Below are 24,948 nucleotides of genomic sequence, written 5' to 3'. Positions count from 1 at the left end.
GGGGACATTATACTGTACGGAGACCACAAGGGGGACATTATACTGTACGGGGACCACAAGGGGGACATTATACTGTGTGGGGGCCAGAAGGGGGACATTATACTGTACGGAGACCACAAGGGGGACATTATACTGTACGGGGACCACAAGGGGGACATTATACTGTGTGGGGGCCAGAAGGGGGACATTATACTGTGTGGGGGCCAGAAGGGTGACATTATACTGTGTGGGGGCCAGAAGGGTGATATCATACGGTATAAGGGGCCACAATGAAAGTCGGCGGTATACAGATAGGTAGATAATCTTAGAGTTTTCCAGGCTTTTAATATTGGTGACATAGCCTTTAGCTTAGATCATGGGTATCAGATCAGTGGTGGTTGGACCCCGGGCACCCCCACCGATCAGCTATTCATAGCCGCAGTATAGAGAGCCAGAATCAGACATCTCATCATATTGATTGTAAAACAGGGAAATCCAACAGAACCCCTTAATGCCAATGAGAGCAGAGTCTTATTGGGCCGTTTAGCCCCCCTGTAGCTGCTCTATGGTGGGGTGTGTTTGGGAGGTAAGTGCTGCCCTTTTGCTTCCTAAGATACTTAATGCTTCTCACTAAATTACTGCGCATGCTCTGATCTTCGCGCCCATCCTTTTTGGTCACAGCGAGTGTCCGTACGAGCAGCGGTTGTCATGGCAGCGGAACGCCTCCGCCTGGAAACGGCCTAGTCGCTTCAGTTCGGTCGTCTGTGGTGGTGGAGCGGGACGAGGCAGCATGTCTTACCGGGACCTAAGGAGTAAGAGCCGGGGTCTTATCCCCATGTCTTCCTTGTACTTCAGACCTTACTGTAGGTTGTGACCCTCACGTTCAGTCTGTATATAGCGCAGAGCTTGTGTGACGTCACAGGAGAGCGTTACATAGCGCTCAGGTAAACATGTAATGAGCAACCAATCAGATCGCTGCTCCTGTGATGAAAGCCGTCATCTGATTGGTGGATAGTTGTCTGCACTGGTTCTATGATGTAACTCTTGTGTTGTGGGTTTTCTGTGATGTCACAGCCTGGGGAGTGATTATAGTGACATCATACTGTAATGTATCAATGACATCAGGCTCCATATACAGTATATCCTCTGACAGATCAGAACAAGGGGCAGCGCAGCACTAGTGTGAACCTGGTATAACCATAGGATGTTAACGTCAGATCAGGGGGTGTCTGACTACTGCGCCCCCCACAGGTCAGCTGGATAAAGAGGCTGCAGTGTTTGTTTCGGCGCCGCTGCCACTTCATTACTTAATTGGTATTGCAGCTCAACTTTATTCATTTGAATGGGACTGAGCTGCAGCGTGGTCATGTGACAAGCAGCGCCTGCCCAAGCTCTGTTTCAGGTTCAAGCAGCTTATTAACAGGGGCCCGGGTTTTGGACCTCCACTGATCAGATGTTCATGACCTATGGCAAGGTAATGTCTTGCATGGCTACACGTACCAGCGACATCACCTCGGCCCATTGGCCGACTCAAATCACTCTGGTGCTAGGTTCACACTAGCGTTGCCTCCTTCGGCGGATTAGAACAATGGACAGACACACCACTATAATAGTGGAACAGTCCAACAGAGTCTGAACATAGCCTTCTGCATGTTTATAAGCATTGTCCATTGTAAATAAAGTTAGTTGAAAAAAGTTGAGACCACTAAGTTTATAGTTATTTCATTTTTGTTTGTGTCGAGGTCATCGCCCCAGCTGATCTGGAGGACCAAGTACATACCCGAAAATAAGTCGCCCACATAGTCTAATCCTTTCCTGCTCTCTCCTTAGATTTCACAGAAATGATGCGGGCGCTGGGTTACCCTCGCCTCATTTCCATGGAGAATTTCCGCAGCCCCAACTTTCCTCTGGTCTCGGAAGTCCTCATCTGGTTGGTGAGAAGGTACAGTATATACATATTACATATAAGGTGCACATCCCATCATGGCAACCAATCACAGCTCAGCTTTCATTTTCACTTGCAATAGAACATGCCATCAGATCGGTTGCCGCCTCCATCAGTTTAATGCGTATGTTTGGTCAAGGCTTGATATTGATGTCCAATCCCTAAGACTGGATGTGACTGTCAGATTGGTGGAGTCGGCCCTGCAGCATTCGCAGTCACATTCTATAGGTGAATAGTGTATACACCTACAGGCAGACAGCTGTGCACCCCATAAAATAGCTATACCAGCGAACTGCAGCTCATCTCCTATCCAAGTGAATGGAATCTGAGCTGCAGTAACGCAGCATGGCCACTACTCGCTGTATGGCGCTATAAGCTTCTGACTTCATACACTGGGTAGAGACAGTGGCCATGGCAGCAGATCACCAATGGACCCTCACCAATATGATATTGATGACCTAACCTAAGAATAGGCCAGAGCAGCAGTATCAAGTCATGGTTACCCCTCTAACATATACATGGCTGGAGCCTTCCCGCTTCGTGCAACAAATATCACGTGGGGAAAATCACAACCAATCGGTATGTTGCACTTGAACTGTGACTCTCCATTTTTCTGCATGATCCTGAGTATCTAGAGCTGTAATCTCAGTACCTCTGAGCTGAAATCCCCCAGCAGTCCTTGTTAGGTCAGTGTCAGCACAGTTTCCATACGGCACCCCAGGAGCACTGCTGCTTTAGAGGGTTAAGCTGTCAACGAGCTGGTAACCGTCAGCAGAATTGTGAATGCAGCTCTGGAGTAAAGGACAGTGTTATAAAGGATGACTTGTCAGGCATTTCATTAGCGTTTCGATGACCGTTGCTTGTTCCCCCCCCCCTCAAGGTATGAGCCTAACATGACGTTACCTGTGGATGTGGACACAGAGCAGGACAGAGTCTTCTTCATTAAAGCCGTTGCACAGTTCATGGTAAGATTGTTGTCCTGGTTCTTTGGTCTTGTTCTGATGTTTGATGAAGACTTTTAATTTGTGCCCCCTATGTCTTGTACAGGCCTTGTAAATAGTAGTGTGTGTGGGGGGGGTCCTTGTGTTGAAGGGAGTTTGGTGATGATTTTTGTAATATACTTTGTTAACCTATCTAACTTTCTTTTAATAGAAAATTGCCTGTAATAATAGTAACCTGTAACCTTCGCAACCTTGTAGCTGAGCTGTTACTAAGGAAAGTCTGTACACATTTATATTGTGAATATGCAGAGCCGAAGCATTTACCAAAGGGGACGATGGTCACTTCAAAGTGGTTCTGGTGTCATAATCTTCCAAGATTGTCGTACTAGCTGTAAAGGACCTGAGCTATTACTAGTTAATGACACAGTCACGAATTTAACTTTACACACAGCAGTTCATCTCCGCATCCCTGACTGTGTTTATAACCAGTCATGTCTCTTGGTCTTTTATAATTAGTATTTCAATCTCATCTTTCTTGTTCTGCCAGAACCGTTTTTCTAGGTGATATAAAACCTGAGATACGGCCATTTGGCCCTTTGGTAAATGCTACAGCCCTGCATACTGCATTGAGTACAGGTATACGGACAGAGTCTCTATGGCCATGCCTCTTTAGATCATTGTTAGTTGGATTATTACAACCTGCTTTTTCTTAAAAGGAAGTTAGATAGGTTAATAAGGTATGTTAGAAAAATATTCACCAACGCTCGCAAAAAAAGTTCCCAGTTAAGCTGCCAGTAACGCCCTTCTGACAGTGAAGAGCTATCAGTAACGGGACCGATAGCTCTTCGTCGGGGCACCGCATGTGCCCGAGGACATGAAAGGTCCTCTTTAAGCTTCTTCCCGTACCTGCAAAGTGACATACCGGGTCACCAACTAAGCAGAGAAATGCAGTGCGGCCTCTATGACCTCGGTCTCTTCATTCTCCAGAATGGTGAGGGTCCCAGGGGTCCTTGCTGACCACCAGATTTGTGACGTTTACCCAGATAAGCTATGAGCTGCTGAGCCCAGTAAGAGTTCTGTATTCCCTCTAACCAACCATAGACTTTGTCACTGTCCTTGTCTTTCCATATTTTTTGTTCCGTGCCCCATATTTCTTCCATTCTAGGTACTGAATCAATATAACACTCCTTTGTGTTCAGCTGTACAGAATTTGTGGGGGAAGGTGGAGTAGGGGAATCCATTCTCAAAGGAACTCAAGGCCGTGTATCTCAGAATAACAATATATGAGGACGGTATTTTAAATGTGGGTTACTGCTTTTATCGCACCGCACCCGACTGAGGAGGGGGTCACACAAGGAGACAAGGCTAGTACATATCCAGCGAGACGTCTTATCCTGACTGATTGACGTACATTGCGGTCACATGGCGGTGATTTAGTGCCAGCCGACCGCCTTGCTTTATCTTTCCTCTGTTTCCTCGGCTTATTCCTGTGTGGCAGAATAACGAAAATAGAGGAATGAGCTTATAGATGGGCAACTAATGAAGATTTGCACTCTAGAGAACCTTGTGCTGTGTGTGTCAGATCTCAATGGTTTGATACACGGATCTGTTGGGTCTTTGTACGTGATCTTTCTTATAGATGGGATTCCTCTGTTAGCTCAGGTATTGTGGAGTCCAAACCTTCAACCTGGATCCTACATTTCTAAGTGCTACTTGGATTAGCAGACTTAAAGGGATCGTGCCATTCAGGACACAGTGTGAGACTCCTAGCACCAGCGATTAGGAGAATGGGGAACCAAATGTCCCACTAAACTCTCCTTATGAATGGATGACCAGTGCGCTTCAGTGACCATCACCCGAATGATTTCTATGGGGCGGCCGGGATTGTAATCTCGGAATTGCCCACAGCCTCTAGAAGTGAATGGAGCGCCAGTCATGAAAGTGAACTGATGCTCCGGTCACAAGGAGGCTTGGTCGGCCCCTATGGGTAGGGAATAAGTGTCCTTAAAGCCACAACCCCTTTAAGTAAGTAATTTTGTAGAAGTGGGTACAGGGTCATTATACATAGAAGTTATCATTATACAGTTTGGTGCAGGATCCATTGCACATTCAGAGTATTACCCTAAAGGTGGTTGCAAAATCATTATACATACAGGGTATTACCATAGTCAGGTGCAGGGTCATTATACAAATAGGGATTACCACAAATGAATATTTCCGGCCATTGTATAACTTGTATTCTGCCTTAATGATCAGTTTTTCCCTTTACAGGCTCTGTCTGTAGTTTGCAGTTCTCCCTGAGCTGCTGGGTACAGACATTGCACACAGGAAAATTGCCTTCATATCTCTCTCTCGTTTAGAAACCGGCCCAGGATCATGCAGGACATATATAAAGCAGTATCGACCTGTTGTATTATGAACGAAGCACTTTGGTTGAGATAGAAAGCTCCTTATTTAGGATGTGTGTGGTTCTGCTGCTACTCCTCTCCCTCCATAGACTTCTATAGACATGTGAAATCTGAGTCATGTGACTTGCAGTCCATCTTGATATAGATAAGGCAACAACTTACCGTGACAGCCAGTTTAGAAGACGGAGTGGGAGCAGAAGGAGGCCTGTTCTGATAAGGTATATTACCAGGGCTTGTAATGGCCCGTATTATTCATGCATGCAGAATAGTGACATGCGGTGTAATGGGGAGTCATCCTACTAGGGCAGTGTATATAGAAGAGCAATAATGAGCCAGAATTGATCTTGTGCTCATTATTAACATGGGTCATACTGCTGACCTTTACCACCCACACAGTCATTATCACATAGGGATGAAGATTGGATTCATGTAATGCTATACTGGACACGTATTCCCTATCCACAGGAGGCCTGAGTGCCAGTGATTCCCCCATTGATCAGGGCCGGGTCTCCCAGTGATCAGGAGGACTGGGAACTGGACGGCCTCCCTAAAGCCTCTGTGTGACTGGAGCCCCGGTATGCTTTCGTGACTGGCGCACCCTTCACTTCTATAGGGATGCTGGGACTGTAATCTCTAATAGTGACCCAAGACCCATCCATAAAGAAGCTTTAGGGAGACTTTTGGTCCCGAGTCCTCCTGATCACTGGGGGGACCCTCAGAGATCGGTCAGTTCTATAGTTTTTTTTTTTATATTTTAATGCATTAAAAATATAAACTATAGGGAATTTTTTACATATTTTGAAGCACTCCATTTGGATTTCCCTGCGTGGACCTGTGGTGGCCATCTTGCCTGTAGTGTTCAGTTTTACTGCATATTCATGGTCAGCCAAAGGTAGCCGTGGCCTGGAGCCAACTCCTTGAGGTCCATGGGAGAGTTTTCTAGACATGCTCAGTGCAGGGAGGGGGAGGAGATAAGTCGTGACATCATCTATTGTCAGTCATAGATGTAATTATCGGTCACAATGGGTGTTATCTATAGAGGTGTTATCATCTGTTGTAACCCTGTCTTGTTTGTGATGTAAGTAAGGCGACCACTGCAATAAAAAGCCCTACAGAATTAGTGGAAGGCTTCTATTAGGCTTAGTGGACAGAGTAAAAAATTGCAGAATATTGTTTTGTTTTTAATATAGATAACGCAGGGCTTTGCAGCTTGCCGTGTATGGGGCTGTGTACAGACCTTTCTGAGCGTCCTTTGTCCACCACTGAAAGTGACTATCGTGGGCATCGGAACTGGTTGATAAAGTAATGAAAGAAGGCGACCTGGTGTGATCAGTGACATGTCACCTCATGTGGACAGCCCCGAGTAGGGGATGAAATGTCACCAGGATGTAAAAGGACAAGTCGACTGAGGTTGTGTGGTGGCCTGGACAATGTTCTGCTGGGGGACCTTGCGTCCTGGCCTGCTTGTAGATGGTCCTGTGACACGTACCCCCTACCTATATACTGTACAGACCCAGGTACCTCCTTCCTGGAGCCACGGAGGCCGCACCTCAGATAGAGGAGAGTCATGCCAAGATGTTGTGACTGTACTGGGAAGCCCCACACCCAAATAACGTTCTACCCTGGTTCTTTGCGTCATGTATGATATTGTACAGATACTGCGGTTGATATATCTGGCAGTGTAATGGGGCACTCTGGGATTTCACTCTTACTGATTGTTCACCGCATGACGCGATTCCATCTGCGGCACGTCTACCCTCACAGATGAGGTCTCCACCCGTACGAGATATCCATCCGATAGATATAATTTTCCATGTTTTCTCTCATGGGGATGGCTGGTGCATGAACGCAAGTCCCATAAGTCAGACATGTTTCAGGCGCGGAGCTTCGGGATCACCCGCTGATAGTGTAAGAGATCGTCCTTGGCGCCTAATGATATCTACACTAGATTAGGTTGTATTGTGCCTTATGACACAAAATTGATAGTTACAGTAATGACTTACAATGAAAGACAACGCTCACAACCTCCGCATGGCGGGAAGATATCTCAATGCCCATCAGTCATCACGTCTTCAAGAAGGTAGGTGTTTACATGAGATGATAGAGCTGTCATATCCCAGTGACAATACAGGACTCAGTTGGTGGGGGAGGGGGCATGGTACCATTTTTTTTTTTCCATGCAATTAAATCCAGCAATATCTAGTGATCACCCAAAAGCGACTTCTTAAAGGGCTCAGCCACATTCTGACCAATATTGAGAGACAAATGTTAATGTTTGCATAATAAACAGCTCGTTATAGTCACAGCACAATAATCAGATATCTGCCTGTTAACGAACTGTGCACCTGTGTGTCCATCACATGACCATGGACCGTATATCACATGTCCACAGAACATATATCATATGACCCCTTTAATACTGGCGGTAGTATAAATGAATGTCCGAGCAGTGGTACAGAAGCCTTTCGTAAGACAGAATAGCGCCAGTGTGACCTCATCAAACGTTGATATTACTCAGGAGTTGGAATATGCAAAAAAAAAAAAAAAAAAGTCCTCCCTGGTTGAAAAGCAGAGTTTGCTCTAGCGCCACCTTTTGAAAGGTATCTCCCTATAGATCAATGCTTGATTTTCCTGAAAGCTGAAAGCATGATCTAGGAATATAACCAAGTCTTAATATCTCCTCCAGAGGAAGAGGGGTGGCCTTCATCTCTTTAATGATACATGTTACCCCTTCAGATTCACATGGGGAAGGGGAGTGGTGGTAGTGGTAGTGGTGGCTTGTTCAGCAAAGCATAACCATGAAAGTTTTCAGGGTGGCCAATCCAATCTTGCTCCCCACATTGCCTCCTGACCCCCAATAATATGACCTTTATGTAAATTTTGCCCACCTTATACTACTATATCCCCAGTCTCCCTATTGACTCCTAATATGAATATGGACAGTACGGTGGCTTAGTGGTTAGCGCTGGAGTTTGTATGTTCTCCACATTGTGTGGGTCTCTTTTGGGGACTCCGGTTTCCTCCCTCCGATTCCTAGAATCACATGATCTAGTAAGAAGCTCTGACAAGGCTCATATGACTCCCTTCAGGGCGCCTCAGAAACAGACGTCATCCGCTTTTCAGACCAGGACAGGCCAAATTTGATTGGATCGTCGCTCAAAATTTAGGACAATCCCCCGCCAATTTGGGACTGACGGCAGCAAATGAATTCAGGTGTTATGGGAAGGCCTGTCTTTGTTACAGTGCAAGGTTCCCTTTAAGATCAGCAGGATGAGACTTGAAGACGTAGTCAGTTGTTGACAGGTTTGTCTACTTGGATCAGTTATCTGTGCCGTGAAGGATCCAGCTGTCTTGGAGTGCGCTCAGACTTCTACATCAAGGAAGGGAACATATAGGAAAGTCCTCAAGTGCAGTGAAGCATCTATAGGAACATCCGAGTTACTAAGGAGATGGTATTCACCAAGACAACGTATGGATGAGTAATCCGCAAGGAAATCTCTTCTGCTTCAAAGAAGATGACCACATGAAGCTACACCTTAGTTTAGGTGTGTATTGATCTCATTGGAAAAGAGGACTGGTCCACTCTCCTGGTTACCAGTGGGTCACCAAATGGGACAAATCCTTTGGGAAATATCAAGGGTATTTTGAAGGAACATTGGGGGGGATGACTGATGTTCAGTACAACTCCAACCTGACGTAAAAGATCAGAAATCTGATGGGTTCAATGGCTCCGCTCGTGTGACGTCTTAAGGATACTCGTGTGACGTCATCAATATCAGATTGGCCAGGCCTGATTATAAGTCAGCCAATTGACTATTTGAAGGATCTGTAGCCAGGACTGTGGAGTCGGAGTAGAGACCAGTCTTGGGTGCGTAGTGTCTTACATATATCATAGGAATACAGTCACTTGACTGTTAATGAATTAGAGAATTTACCACGTCTGTCTGACCATGGCGGTCATCCATTTGTCAAGGAGTTGGAGTCAGGCTGTGGAAAAATGGGGGGTCGGAGACAGGCGGTGGAAAAATAGGGGCGTCGGAGACAGGCGGTGGAAAAATAGGGGAGTTGGAGACAGGTGGTGGAAAAATAGGGGGGTCGGAGACAGGCGGTGGAAAAATAGGGGGATCAGAGACAGGCGGTGGAAAAATAGGGGGGTCGGAGACAGGCTGTGGAAAAATAGGGGAGTTGGAGACAGGCGGTGGAAAAATAGGGGGGTTGGAGACAGGCTGTGCTAGCCAAGCGCTCAGCTCGGCTACATCTCGGCATAGGAATGCATTGACCAGCGTTGGCCAATCAACGCTGGTTCTGCCGGAGGAGGCGGAGTCTAAGATCGGTCCACAGCGGTCTCCATTGTGGTCTGATCTTAGACTCCGCCTTCTCACAGACGAGTTTCCGGCAGAACCAGCGTTGATTGGCCGAATGCTGTACTCTGTATGGCATTCGGCCAATCAACGCTGGTCAATGCATTCCTATGGGAGAAAGTCAGCTTGCGCATATCGCAAGCTGACAGGGATCCCTACCAAATAGAGCCCCAAAGAGCTGGGTGAGTTATATTCCCCCCTAAATAAAGGTAACCCCTAACTAACCCTGCCTGTACATCTGTCCCTGTCTAGTTCACAGTCTCAAATTAACCGAAAGTAAAATCCACCATTCGTATAAATTGGAAGTCACCTGATTTTGGCCGCCAATTACTTTTTCCGATTTTTTTTCGATGCCTCAGTTGTCGTAGTTCCTGTCCCACCTCCCCTGCGCAGTTATTTATGCAAAAAAAGCACCAGGGAAGGTGGGAGGGGATACGAATTTTTACTGCGTTTGCCTCGTGGTATTCGATTGGAATCGAACACCTCCAACGGCCTGATATTCGATCGAACAGTGTTTGCTCATCTCTATAGATTATACATCTGCAACATCATTGGGTGTTTCTTTCTTTTTTTTGGGGATGTTTTTATGTTTTTTCCACCTCTGCAGGGTATTATGTAATGCTGATAATGGAGATCTTACATAACCAAGTCCCAGGTGGTTTTCCTGTTTCTTCCTCTGCATCTTATTGAAATGTGTGGCACAGATGGAGGAAGGGCGATCTTCCCCTGTCACATAACATATACAGTACATATATATCTATATATATCTATACATATATCAGCAGCAGCTGGGTGTATACATATATAGATACACTGAATTCCTACAGACACATTTGGAGACACTACATTATATATTTTCTCCATAGGCTTCCTCGCTCGCTGCCGACCATCGATATCAGATTTCCGTCTCGATCCCTATAATTGAGCGGAGTCTTCCTGTGCAATTACGGACAGGAAAAGCGAGACAATTAGTTGTGAAGGTTGGGGGCTCCTGGCGTGGCGTCCGTCTCTGATGCGGATCATTATTGTAATAATTGCAATGTTTCTGGCGCGCTGAATCTCTTGATCAGGAGGGCACGGAGATCCTGCGCGTTTCGCTTTGTGTGAGCCTGACTTTATTTTCTGTGCATCATTCGAAACCTTCCCTTTCAAGGCAAATGCCAGGAGCCAGGCTGAACCTCAGGCTTATTAGTGTGAACGTGGGCATGTCGGGCCGCTTCTCAGCATTAGGGTTTTTCCCCAAGGAATTTATTAAAATGAGAATATCAAGTGTAGGTAGATGTAAGGAAGTAGCCGAGGGTGCCCCACTTAAAGGGAATGTCTTTCTAGACCTTGATCCGCCCCATGTTTAGCATAATTGACTTGAAAATTCTGTAGTCATTCTTAATATAGCAGTCTGAGTTGAGATAGAGCTCCAAACCTCCTACGTAGATCATCATGACTGTGTACAGTCACCACTGGAGGGAGCTTAATGGGGCTATCCGGGGACTAAATTTTGCCTATTTCTGTGCCGGCTTCTGTCAGTGCTGCTTGCAATCAGTATCCAGCACTCAAGTCGATCTACAGTGTTGGCCAAAAGTATTGGCACCCCTGCAATTCTGTCAGATAATACTCATTTTCTTCCAGAAAATGATTGCAATCACAAATTCTTTGGTATTAATATTTTCATTTAATTTGTCTTCAATGGAAAACCAAAAAAGAATTGTCAAAAAGCCAAATTGGATATAATTCCACACCAAACATAAAAAAGGGGGTGGACAAAGGTATTGGCACTGTTTGAAAAATCATGTGATGCTTCTCTAATTTGTGTAATTAACAGCACCTTTTACTTACCTGAGGCACCTAACAGGTGGTGGCAATAAATAAATCACACTTGCAGCCAGTTGAAATGGATTAAAGTTGTGAACATGGTATCGGAGGGAGAAGGTGGAGCAGGCCAGGTTCCTGGTGCTGGTTCTGATCACATGACCATGAGTCGAAATCAGCCTGGAACCTATCCTGTGGATAATCAATTTGGGTCTAGGAAACCCCTCCTCCGACCTGTTGCTTGAAGATGGCACATTGTTTGGGTGAGTGCTGCACCTTAGACTTCGGAAGTAAGCAGCAACGAATCAAGGAAATGAATGTGCGAGCAGATAGTAAGGTCAACACCAGAAACTATAGCAATCCAGTGGGGTCAGCAGCCATGTATAGCTGAGGTTTCAGCCACTGGGTTCCAACCTGTACAAATGTGGAAGCACTTTGAGCCCCTACACTTGTATGGGTGCATTATTATAGCTCTATACTGCGCCATAATATGAGATCCCTATGGCTAGAAGAATATGAGGGTAGCTCTAGATCTGCAGTCAGGTCCATTTCACCTTCACCCCTTGTTTCAGGCCACTAAAGCTCACATCAAGCTGAACACCAAGAAGCTGTACCAGGCGGACGGCTACTCCGTGAAGGAGCTGCTGAAGGTCACCACCGTCCTGTACAAAGCCATGAAAACCAAAGGCATCGACAGCATCCAGGTCACAGATGAGGACACGTCCACCTTTAAGTTTGACTTGGGAACTAAAGTGAGTATTGTAGGGATTTCTAGCTCTTTATGGGTTAAGGACCCCCTTTAAAAGTTGTCACTTCTGTTCACGTATGAAGGACCATGTGTCTGAACACGCTTTCACTTTGGTGGTAGTGCTCATCTTAATAGAGCCACGATGCACATGTTAGGCCACTTTTCCATAGACTTCTGTTGGACTTCCATAACAGTGATCTCCATCCGTCCTATAGAAGTGAATGGAGCGTTGGCCAAGCACGTGCACCCCTGCACCATTTACATAGGTCACGTGGGGACCCTCATTCTCCTGATGGCGGGGGGTCTATGTAGCTTGGATCCGTACTTTAATCAGCAATTGCTGGTAAAAACTACTGTCGCATTCTTGTAGCGTTAGGGTTCTTCTCATCTCAGTATCATGTCCGTGTATGACGTGTAATCATTGCTAATCCCAGACTCTACCCGTCACACTTTTATCAGGATATGACCTTTTTCTTCAGATTACTGACTTGAAGATGGCCAGACAACTTGCATCTGAAATCACTTCAAAGGGAGCCTTGCTGTATGACGTCTTGGGCAAGGAAGCTGACCTGAGGGTAAGCCATAAACTGTATAACATAGAGGCGGATATATCAATGTGTTGTAAATGGAAATCTGGTTAAGAGGTTAAAGGGCATTTCGGGGTTAAAGATATTGATGGCCTATCATCAGGTTTGGTCAGCAATATCAGATCAGATCACTTTTAATACTGGAGCAGTTGTCCCATTCAGGTGTATGGAACAGCCGTTGCAGCACTCACTATGGCCGCACAAGCACTGCAACTCGAGCCGACACCAGGAAAGGAGTTGTATCCCCACCGATCAATTGTATTAAGCTGGATAGCCTTAAAGGGTTAATTATTGCCTATTAATTCCATAATAGGCTATGTCTGATAGATGACCCACACCTAGATCCAGAATAGGGGTCCTTTGACCTCCATCCCACCTGCGGAGGTGACTGCCAGCCATCTTATCCAGGCACAGATTGAATATAGAGGCGGTCGGGGCAACACGGTGGCTCAGTGTATAGCACTGTAGCCTTGCAGCGCTGGAGTCCGGGGTTCGAATCTCACCAGGAACAACATCTGCTAGGAGTTTGTATGTTCTCCCCATGTTTGCGTGGATTTGCTCCCATTCTACAAAGACATACTGATAGATTAAAGGGATCCTATCATTTAAACACTTTTTTTTCTAGTTGACACGTCCGAAAAGCCTTAAGAAAGGCTATTCGTCTCCTACCTTTATCAGTCACCTCCGGCCCGCCGTTCGGTAGAAATACCAGTTTTTACTGGTATGCAAATGAGTTGTTTCGCAGCACTGGGGGCGGGCCCCAGCGCTCAGACAGCACTGGGGGCTCTTGCCTGCGTCCCAATGGCAATGCCGACTGCGCAGGTGCCGGAGTGTGACCCCAACCGGAAGAAGTTGCAGAAGAGGGGATCGCTGTTGAAGATGGAGGCGTCGCTGGAGAGAGTTGTCTGGCAGCATTGGGGACGTCCCCAGTGCTGCGAAAGAACTCATTTGCATACCGGTAAAAACCGGTATTTCTACCGAACGGCGGGCCGGAGGTGACTGATAAAGGCAGGAGACGAATAGCCTTTCTTAAGGCTATTCCGATGTGTCAACTAGAAAAAAAAGTGTAGGATCCCTTTAAAAAAAAAAAAAAAAAAATTCATTGTGATCCCTATATGGGGTTCACAGTCTACATTAAAAAAAAATATATATAGAGGCGGTCACACGTGTGCGGGGCTTTCTCCATTCACTTTTATGGGAACGAAAAGTAACACAATTTGGATTCTCGCAACGTCTATATCTTCGCGGTTTCGTTCCCAATCGCTACTCCGTATCCATTACTCTGGTGTTGGAAGGAAAAAAAAACAAAAAAAAAAAAAAAAATCATTTCAGCAGGAGAAGGGTTAAACATAATTATCAGTTTTCTATTGCACCTGCTGAGGTGACACAAACTATCCGCACGGGCGCTGGCGGGCGACTCACAAATGTCTATAATTAGATAGCGGAGCCTGTAACGGGAGGCCTGTACACACACACAGACTGCCAGGAGACCACCGGCAGCCCATTACTCACAGCCACTAATGAGCCTACACCTTGTGTGATGGATGACACCGCTCACAGCCCCGCCACCATGACGCCAGCCCTAACACTAGAGAATGAAATGGCCAGTCCTTAGTGTTCACAAGGCCCGGAGAACGTCAGAGGAGCCGCCATCCCGGGGGGTAGGAAGACGTTCAGGGTCCACGTTGTAGGAGCCATCACTTTGTATACGGCATATATACTCTGTATTGTAGGCTAGGCAGCCAGGTGATGACGCTACTGTATGGTCTGGCATGCTTACCCTCCCCACCGCAGCCATGACCCGAAATACAATGACATGTTCTCAGTCCAGCGTCCATAGCAAGGCATGCCAAACGCAGCGTCATCATTGTTCCACTTTGCAGCTTCTTCCTATCCTTCGGCCAGTGCGGATACAGAGAATTAATCCGCTGATAATACCGCATTGTACAAGTGCCCGGAGATAGTTCCTGTTACACACCAGAGCCCACAAAGGAAGTGATCCCACCGCAGGGCGCCAATATATACGAGGGCGCCAACCGCAATGCCTGCAATAATACACACTGCACTCCATTATCTGCTGTATACTGTACTTGGAACATTTATCACTTGTCCAATGTAATGTAGGATCTGTGAGGGCCGCGCTGGTCACTAGGGCAGGGGTCCCGAGCCCTCCATTCTGGGGGTTCACTATAATCGTGGTCGTGCTTTATGCTCCATTCATTGTCTGTGGGGCTGACGCTCAGCTGATACTGGGGTCTTGTGATCCTGTGTATTGGTCGTCATATTGAACAATTGTTTGGGGATGGAAAACCCTTTTAAATTCTGTTTTAGTCAGACATCTTGTGGCTCCCTAGCCTGGCTAGGATTGATAGTGATCATGCCAGAGGACTCAAGTCATATTATATATATATATATATATATATATATATATATATATATATATATATATATATATTAATAATAATATATCCTGAGCCTGACCTAGATTACTGACAGTAATACATACGTCTCCGCCATGTATGACCCAGTATGGTGGCGGTATAATAGCGGCCCTGGCAGGGGGATCTTGTTTTATCCTTCAATAAATCTGCAGGAATATAGAAAGATGAAGGAGAATGTGGAAGGGCCGATCTAATGAGTCTTCTTATCCCCCCGAGTCTTTTCCTGACAGCGGCCGTCCATTCATGGCAACCCAGCGTATAATTATAGCAGCCATGTTTATTACCGTCCTCTACGTCCAACTTTATGTAAGTGATTGTACCCCGGGAGACCTCACTTCTGGGTTAGTCTGAGCGGGGCTTCACATCATTCATTCATTCATTCATTCATTCATTCATTCATTCATTCATTCATTCATTCATTCAATTATTCAGTGTCTGAAGGAACAAGGGACATGGTGTCAGTTTTCTGTGCAGTTTTGGATATTATTTCCTCCTAGAAATAAGCAAGGGCAATAATAAGGGCTATAATAACGGCAATAATAAGGGCAGTGGCCCCTGCTGTTGTGGCCCCTAATAGGTAACAGCAAGGCATGTGATACTATACACGGCATAGCTCCCTACATTGCATAGTGGCCATGAATGGTATTGCAGCTCAGTCCTATTGACGTAAATGAGACTGAGCTGCAGTACCATTTATGGCCACTGCACAATGTACAGAGCTATTCCTGCCCACCACAGCTACCCCCACCAATCTCATATTAATCACATTTCATCAATATTTAAGCTTTTTGTTCCCACCACAATAACTGGTGCTGGAATCTACTACCGTCACCTCCTAATCTTTGGGGGTTCTACTACCTGGACCTCCACTGGTTCTCTGCATTCACCTGACATTCACCCTCCCCCCTTGTTCTTGTGTCCTGTGGGGTCCCTAAGGTCAGACCGACCCCAATATGTGCACCATGTCTACATGTGCTGGATGCAGCGGCTCCTAATTCTCAGTCAGATGCTTGTGGCTGGCGACAATGCGTCTGATTAGTTATTACACTCTTTGTGTTCGCGCACACATTCACTAAAATTTCTAGACATTTTGTACCCAATTTAATCTAATTTACAGTTCAGGCTTTGTACTATATTAAGGCGACACAGGCAGGAGCTTAAAGGGATAGATTCTTTTGACGTTTCAAAAACTGGATTTTTTTTATGCGTACAAGGCAAATATGGGCCAGTGACTGCACCAGTAGAATAGTGAGCGCAGCTCTGGAGTATAATACAGGATAAGTAATGTAATGTATGTACACAGTGACTGTACCAGCAGAATAGTGAGCGCAGCTCTGGAGTATAATACAGGATAAGTAATGTAATGTATGTACACAGTGACTGTACCAGCAGAATAGTGAGCGCAGCTCTGGAGTATAATACAGGATAAGTAATGTAATGTATGTACACAGTGACTGCACCAGCAGAATAGTGAGCGCAGCTCTGGAGTATAATACAGGATAAGTAATGTAATGTATGTACACAGTGACTGCACCAGCAGAATAGTGAGCGCAGCTCTGGAGTATAATACAGGATAAGTAATGTAATGTATGTACACAGTGACTGTACCAGCAGAATAGTGAGCGCAGCTCTGGAGTATAATACAGGATAAGTAATGTAATGTATGTACACAGTGACTGCACCAGCAGAATAGTGAGCGCAGCTCTGGAGTATAATACAGGATAAGTAATGTAATGTATGTACACAGTGACTGTACCAGCAGAATAGTGAGCGCAGCTCTGGAGTATAATACAGGATAAGTAATGTAATGTATGTACACAGTGACTGTACCAGCAGAATAGTGAGCGCAGCTCTGGAGTATAATACAGGATAAGTAATGTAATGTATGTACACAGTGACTGCACCAGCAGAATAGTGAGCTCAGCTCTGGAGTATAATACAGGATAAGTAATGTAATGTATGTACACAGTGACTGTACCAGCAGAATAGTGAGCGCAGCTCTGGAGTATAATACAGGATAAGTAATGTAATGTATGTACACAGTGACTGCACCAGCAGAATAGTGAGCGCAGCTCTGGAGTATAATATAGGATAAGTAATGTAATGTATGTACACACTGACTGCACCAGCAGAATAGTGAGCGCAGCTCTGGAGTATAATACAGGATAAGTAATGTAATGTATGTACACAGTGACTGTACCAGCAGAATAGTGAGCGCAGCTCTGGAGTATAATACAGGATAAGTAATGTAATGTATGTACACAGTGACTGCTCCAGCAGAATAGTGAGCGCAGCTCTGGAGTATAATACAGGATAAGTAATGTAATGTATGTACACAGTGACTGTACCAGCAGAATAGTGAGCGCAGCTCTGGGGTATAATACAGGATAAGTAATGTAATGTATGTACACAGTGACTGTACCAGCAGAATAGTGAGCGCAGCTCTGGAGTATAATACAGGATAAGTAATGTAATGTATGTACACAGTGACTGTACCAGCAGAATAGTGAGCGCAGCTCTGGAGTATAATACAGGATATGTAATGTAATGTATGTACACAGTGACTGCACCAGCAGAATAGTGAGCGCAGCTCTGGAGTATAATACAGGATAAGTAATGTAATGTATGTACACAGTGACTGTACCAGCAGAATAGTGAGCGCAGCTCTGGAGTATAATACAGGATATGTAATGTATGTACACAGTGAGTATAGTCCTTTATATATATATGTGATATAGTCAGCCATTGACTGTTGGTGAAGTTATCATCAGTGTCTGCCTTGGACTACGTTGCTCTCACAGAAGCCAAACACACACGAGACTGTTTGCTGTTGGACCATATGAGACAGCCCTGAGGAGCCCCATACGAGTTCATAGTGAACATACACACCCTCAGGCCAGTGTCCCATCTGCCAGTCTTTTTGCAGTGCGTCTGTGCCCGTCTGCTTGTCACACGCCAATAGAGTTTACTGTATAAAAGTGCCATGCCGCTGAGCGTAAATAACGGGTTCATGGCAGCAGTGGGGACAATATGTTATGTGTATATTTAATCTGGTCATATTTTTTTATGACCGTCCCCGTAGTTATTTCACCCCAGCGCTCTGCTATAATTTCTTGGCTTTGTCAAATATGGGACCTTGTGCTATTTTTACATCCAGCATTCGATATGTGGCAGGGGACATCTAATATGAGCGCTGAAGCTTCCCTGTCTGAGTCATAACATCGCTGCGCTTTCCAGGAATTTCTCCCAGAGTCCTGAATATGTTCCTCAAGTACAAAGCAAATAGTGACAGAGGATCTGTAATGAGATCTCTAGCAGACCCAGCATATAACCCCAGCCCTGCAGATAGATAGGTTACTGTCACCAGAACCAGCATATCACCCCAGCCCTGCAGATAGATAGGTTACTGTCACCAGAACCAGCATATCACCCCAGCCCTGCAGATAGATAGGTTACTGTCACCAGACCCAGCATATCACCCCAGCCCTGCAGATAGATAGGTTACTGTCACCAGACCCAGCATATCACCCCAGCCCTGCAGATAGATAGGTTACTGTCACCAGAACCAGCATATCGCCGAGCCCTGCAGATAGATAGGTTACTGTCACCAGAACCAGCATATCACCCCAGTCCTGCAGATAGGTAGGTTAGTGTGACCAGAACCAGCATATCCCCCCCAGTCCTGCAGATAGGTTACTGTCACCAGAACCAGCATATCACCCCAGCCCTGCAGATAGATAGGTTACTGTCACCAGAACCAGCATATCACCCCAGTCCTGCAGATAGGTAGGTTAGTGTGACCAGAACCAGCATATCCCCCCAGTCCTGCAGATAGGTTACTGTCACCAGAACCAGCATATCACCCCAGCCCTGCAGATAGGTAGGTTACTGTCACCAGAACCAGCATATCACCCCAGTCCTGCAGATAGATAGGTTACTGTCACCAGAACCAGCATATCACCCCAGCCCTGCAGATAGATAGGTTACTGTCACCAGACCCAGCATATCACCCCAGCCCTGCAGATAGATAGGTTACTGTCACCAGACCCAGCATATCACCCCAGCCCTGCAGATAGATAGGTTACTGTCACCAGAACCGGCATATCACCCCAGCCCTGCAGATAGATAGGTTACTGTCACCATAACCAGCATATCACCCCAGCCCTGCAGATAGATAGGTTAGTGTCACCAGACTCAGCATATCACCCCAGCCCTGCAGATAGATAGGTTAGTGTCACCAGACCCAGCATATCACCCAGCCCTGCAGATAGATAGGTTACTGTCACCAGAACCAGCATATCACCCCAGCCCTGCAGATAGATAGGTTACTGTCACCAGAACCAGCATATCACCCCAGCCCTGCAGATAGATAGGTTACTGTCACCAGACCCAGCATATCACCCCAGCCCTGCAGATAGATAGGTTACTGTCACCAGAACCAGCATATCACCCCAGCCCTGCAGATAGATAGGTTACTGTCACCAGAACCATCACATCACCCCAGCCCTGCAGATAGATAGGTTACTGTCACCAGAACCAGCATATCACCCCAGCCCTGCAGATAGATAGGTTACTGTCACCAGAACCATCACATCACCCCAGCCCTGCAGATAGATAGGTTAGTGTCACCAGAATCATACAGTGTTTTCCCCTTGTGAATCGCTGCCTGGATTGCCATGATATCATTGTTTTTGTCATTAGTAAAGGGCGCTGCCATTGCTCCAAAGAGCTCATTTGCGTTTCCACAAAACCAGTGATATCTTAGCAATGGAGACATCGATTAATGAGGGAAATCTCTGTTTGATTCAGGTGACCTTAACCCATCTATCTGCGGGGCTCGGGGAGATGCTGAGACATAGCCTAGTGATACAAATACAGTACAATAGTATCACATAGAGCAGTGTAAACCAAACCATTCATAGCTGAAATGGGAAATATATGGGATAAAAAATTCCCTTTAAAAATTTCTTCCTGTTGCCTTTTGTTGATCTGCTTCATTAGCAGGACTTAATCTTATCATATATATATATATATATATATATATATATATATATATATATATATATATATATATTCATTATTAATGCTTCAGTGGGCGTCTCTGTATGTGTCATCCAGGTACCAACAGGGCGTTCGCAGTCTCACAGATGTCAGCCCATCGACATCTCCTGTTCATATCATCTATCTCTTAATTGTCAGTCGGCACATGAAGACATAGCAGAGCTGGAGTGACGCCTCTCACTGCGCCCGGACAGAACAAGCACTTAATCTTTCAGGATTGTGACTTCTTGTTCTCCCTGATTTGATGTATTTTATGACATTGCATCCAGCGACCTTTTTGCAGAATTGCGCATTGTGTACTGACAGGGCATGTCACCTATTATACACCAGACAAAGCATTTTCATAATTGGTTTTTGCACTGGAGAATACTGGTGGGGATCATGGGGGAAATTGTCACCCTCCTCAGAGTTATATATAGGATAGAGGTGAATTTTCAGATTGAATTGTTAGGGAATTGTTAACGATATTCTATGTCTTCGTGCAGGATTTGAGATCTGCCGCCATCGCCCGTCCTCTGGAAATTAATGAGACTGAGAAGGTGCTGAGGACGTCCATCAGAGAAGTCCTGGTAAGTGCCCGTATTGTCTGATACATAAGGCCGCAGGAAATAAGATCACAGCGTCGCTACTACACCGCAGCTATGGCATATGTGGCCACATGATGGCCTACTATTCACTGTCACACCACATTGCTGGAAATCCTAATCTGCATGAGCATACATTAAATCCAAGCCCCGATTTGACCCCTATATGAATGCACTCAGTAGACTTGACCCCAGACCAAATACTGTAAGCTATTACAGTCTCCAGACCAGACCCCTAAACAAATACAGAGCCCAGACCGGACCCTCTAGAAAATACAGACCCCAGACCGGACCCTCTAAATAAATATAGAGCCCAGACCTGACCCTCTAAATAAATACAGACCCCAGACCGGACCCTCTAAATAAATATAGAGCCCAGACCTGACCCTCTAAATAAATACAGACCCCAGACCAGACCCCTAAACAAATACAGCCCAGACCAGACCCTCTAAATAAATACAGACCCCAGACCTGACCCTCTAAATAAATAGAGACCCCAGACCGGACCCTCTAAATAAATACAGACCCCAGACCAGACCCCTAAACAAATACAGACCCCAGACCTGACCCTCTAAATAAATACAGAGCCCAGACCAGACCCTCTAAATAAATACAGACCCCAGACCGGACCCTCTAAATAAATATAGAGCCCAGACCTGACCCTCTAATTAAATAGAGACCCCAGACCGGACCCTCTAAATAAATACAGACCCCAGACCAGACCCCTAAACAAATACAGCCCAGACCAGACCCTCTAAATAAATACAGACCCCAGACCGGACCCTCTAAATAAATACAGACCCCAGACCGGACCCTCTAAATAAATACAGACCTCAGACTGGACCCTCTAACTAAATACAGACCCCAGACCTGACCATCTAAATAAATACAAAGCCCAGACTGGACCCTCTAAATAAATACAGACCCCAGACCAGACCCCTAAACAAATACAGAGCCCAGACCGGACCCTCTAAATAAATACAGACCCCAGACCTGACCCTCTAAATAAATACAGACCCCAGACCAGACCCCTAAACAAATACAGCCCAGACCAGACCCTCTAAATAAATACAGACCCCAGACCAGACCCTCTAAAGAAATACAGAGCCCAGACTTGATCTGCAGCCAAACGTCTTAAATAAATATGGCCCCTATAATTGTCCATTGGTTTTCAATAACCAGACAGAAGAGAACACCCCATGGACTTAGGACAGATCTTCTATATAGGGGTCCCGTGGATTGGTTATATTGCAGCAGGCTTGTCTATCAACATTTATAACATCTCCTCCACTTGCCTAATACTCCAATCTGGTAAAGATTTTACTTGTGCAAACCTGCAGGTAAAGTCTGCATAGAGTCTGCCATGTCTGAATCCAACCTAACACCTATGATGAGCCCAGAAACCTGTAGACTATGTGTGTGCTCCCCCTCCATATCTGCCCACTACCCGAAATTCTAAAGCAGATATTTTTATTCTGAGAAGACTTAGAAAACCGCCACATGCAAAGTTGTCACAAGGCTGTTTGTCAGCGCTACCTGCTGGAGCTCATCGTCTTCATTAGACTCTTTGTACGTGTATACAATGTTCACCAGAGGAGCCGCAGGAACATTCAATCAGCGGCCTCCACTCCTCTGGAGGGGGGTAAATGTCATTCAGATTGGGACGCCAGCTCAGTGCCTGGAACGTAAACCTACCCACTCAAAAATCCTCTGGTAGGTGCTCAGGGATAGTATTTTAAGGAACGTCATTGAAGCATAAGTAACGTCGCCATACTTCACATGTAATCAATACTGTACATTGCTGGCGGTAGAAATCCTCCCACTCCCCGATGACGAGCACAAAGTGAGTCACCGAGCCCTGGCCAGAATTATTGGGATTCTATTCATTCATTTATTATTCATTTTATTTATTATTCACTTCCGCTGGCTGTTAGAGGAACAGTCCGGGTAAGTTGTGTGCTCTGTGTTCTGCCTAGCTCAGAATCTGAATGGGGCGGAGCATGACGCAGGGATTTAATTGCAGAAAAGATTTCTTTTGTCATGCTCCACCCCCTCATCCTGCCATTGAATAACAGTGTTCCAGTTTTGCCTGAAGCATCCTTTTAACAGCCGGACTATTATAAATGGAAGTGCAGTCTCCTGCAGCTACACGCTCTCCTTCCCCTTCCTACTGCTGCTGCACCCCCTCTTTCCGCTTCTTCTTGCAGCTGCACTCTCTCCTCCCCTTCCTCCTAAAACTGCACCCCTCCCTTCCTTTTCCTTTCTTTTGCAACTGCATTCTATCCTCCCCTTCCTTCTGCAGCTGCACCTCCTCCTTCCCCTTCCTACTGCTGCTGCACCCTCTTTTTCCCCTTCCTCCTGCAGCTGCATCCCCTCCTTCCCTTTCCTGCTGCTGCTGCACCCTCTCTTTCCTCTTCTTCTTGCATATGCACTCTCTCTTTCCTCTTCCAGCTGCACCATTTCCTCCCCCTTCGTCCTACAGCTGTACCTCCTCCTTCCTCTTTTTTTCTTGCAGCTGCACCCCCTCCTTCTTCTTTTTCTTGCAGCTGCAGTCCCTTCCTTTCTCTTGCAGCTATACCCTCCTTCCAGGAACAGCCACACCCCCTTCTACCCCTTCCTTCTGCAGCGCCACCCCTCCTTCACCTTCATCTTAGAGCTGCACCTCCTCCTTCCCCTTCCTCCTGGCTGCTCAGAATATCTCCTGCAGGTCTTGTGGGGTGTTGCAGCAGTGGAGGTCCAAGGCTCATTGTTGTGTATAGGACATGAAGGCTAGCCATCTGGTCAGATCCCGCAGAGCATTGCAGCTTGCAGAGTGGTCAGAGCGCCCGCTTGCTTCGGTCAATAGAGTTTAATGTGGGCGCAGTCACAATACATATATATGATTTATCTTGTATACCCGGTACAATTAATAGCTCCAGATAATAATTTTCTCCTGAGTGCTGTCACATAAAGGATGCGAGTGCACAGTGTGTACGCAGCCCTCCTGCTGAAAGCCTGCGTCCTCCTCCGCTCCCCGGCCTCCCAAAACCTTCCTTTCTTCACCGCTGACATATGTCATAGAGTCACCTCCTGCACTAGAATTTCCTCACCTATAATGAGCGGTTGTGCCAGGACCGAAAGCCGGCGAGTCGGAGGAGAAAGATCGTAATGACAGAGGCGACTTCACATTACCCTCAACCAGACGGTTTATGCTTTGTGTTTAGCAGAGGGCTTTTACGAAGTGCCATGTAATTGTAATGTTTAGGATGAAGGGCTGGCCACTCTGCACTTGTGCTGGGATCAGATGATGGGTAGAAGGTGGATATACTATATACCGCCCCAGATTATGGCCGCTGCACCATAAACTTCATCAAAGTGGCTGTAATGGACTTACCGTGTGCATGGATGGAGAAATCTGCAGCGTCGATCCCAGGTCTTTTATCATTGCTACAGAAATATACTCACTGCCGGAAAACACGCTGGCTCAGTGGTTAGCACTGAGGCCTTGCAGTGCTGGAGTCCTGGGTTCGAATCCCGCCAAGAACAATCTCTGCAAGGAGTTTGTATGTTCTCTCTGTGTTTGTTTGGATTTTCTCCCATTCTATAAAGACATACTGATAGGGAAAAAAATGTACATTGTGATCCCTATATGGGGCTCATAATCTACATAAATTTTTTTTTAAAAAAGAAATATACCGCACCAAGAATTCGTTGTTGTCCTGGTGAAGCTTCCTCAATGGGATGTAATGGTGATCTATAAAGGAGATGACAATATTACAGCCAGAAGAGAAGGTTATTGAGGGAACAATTGGGCGCAGGATCCTGTTGGCACCTCTAGTCTGGATACAAGATGAGATACGGTTGGGTACGGAGGTATACAGGTTGTATAGAAGTGTTGTAATCTGGTGGAGTCATTCTTTGGGAAGTAGTCTGCCCGGCCGTAAGACAGCACACGTGGCCCTAGCATGTCCTGTACATAGCACTGAGTTGTTAGTGTCCTCGTATCGCTACTAGGGGTGACCGACTGTCCAATGTGATGGCCCCCACGTCAGTACACCAGCAGGGGGCAGTGTACCACGAGCCTCATCACGAGGCCTCCATACTACAA

At 46.0% G+C, this 24,948-nt stretch overlaps 1 protein-coding gene across 2 annotated transcripts in view; it reads left to right on the top strand.

The window, feature by feature from the left end:
- Nucleotides 1-708: 708 nt before the first annotated feature.
- CLUAP1 (clusterin associated protein 1) overlaps nucleotides 709-24,948 on the top strand; it is a 37,292-nt gene continuing 13,052 nt past the window's right edge. For both annotated transcript variants that reach the window (XM_075284094.1, XM_075284095.1), the window contains exons 1-6: nucleotides 709-791; nucleotides 1,810-1,921; nucleotides 2,805-2,889; nucleotides 12,013-12,192; nucleotides 12,668-12,763; nucleotides 20,763-20,846. In XM_075284094.1, coding sequence (XP_075140195.1) covers nucleotides 770-791; nucleotides 1,810-1,921; nucleotides 2,805-2,889; nucleotides 12,013-12,192; nucleotides 12,668-12,763; nucleotides 20,763-20,846 — 579 coding nt within the window. In that variant the 5' untranslated portion in view covers nucleotides 709-769. The remainder of the gene's footprint in view (nucleotides 792-1,809; nucleotides 1,922-2,804; nucleotides 2,890-12,012; nucleotides 12,193-12,667; nucleotides 12,764-20,762; nucleotides 20,847-24,948) is intronic.

The sequence above is a fragment of the Leptodactylus fuscus genome, chromosome 8 (genome assembly GCF_031893055.1).
Source record: "Leptodactylus fuscus isolate aLepFus1 chromosome 8, aLepFus1.hap2, whole genome shotgun sequence".
NCBI lineage: Eukaryota > Metazoa > Chordata > Amphibia > Anura > Leptodactylidae > Leptodactylus > Leptodactylus fuscus.
The sequence above is the reverse complement of the archived record's forward strand: the minus strand, read 5'-3'. Positions and strand labels throughout refer to the sequence as shown.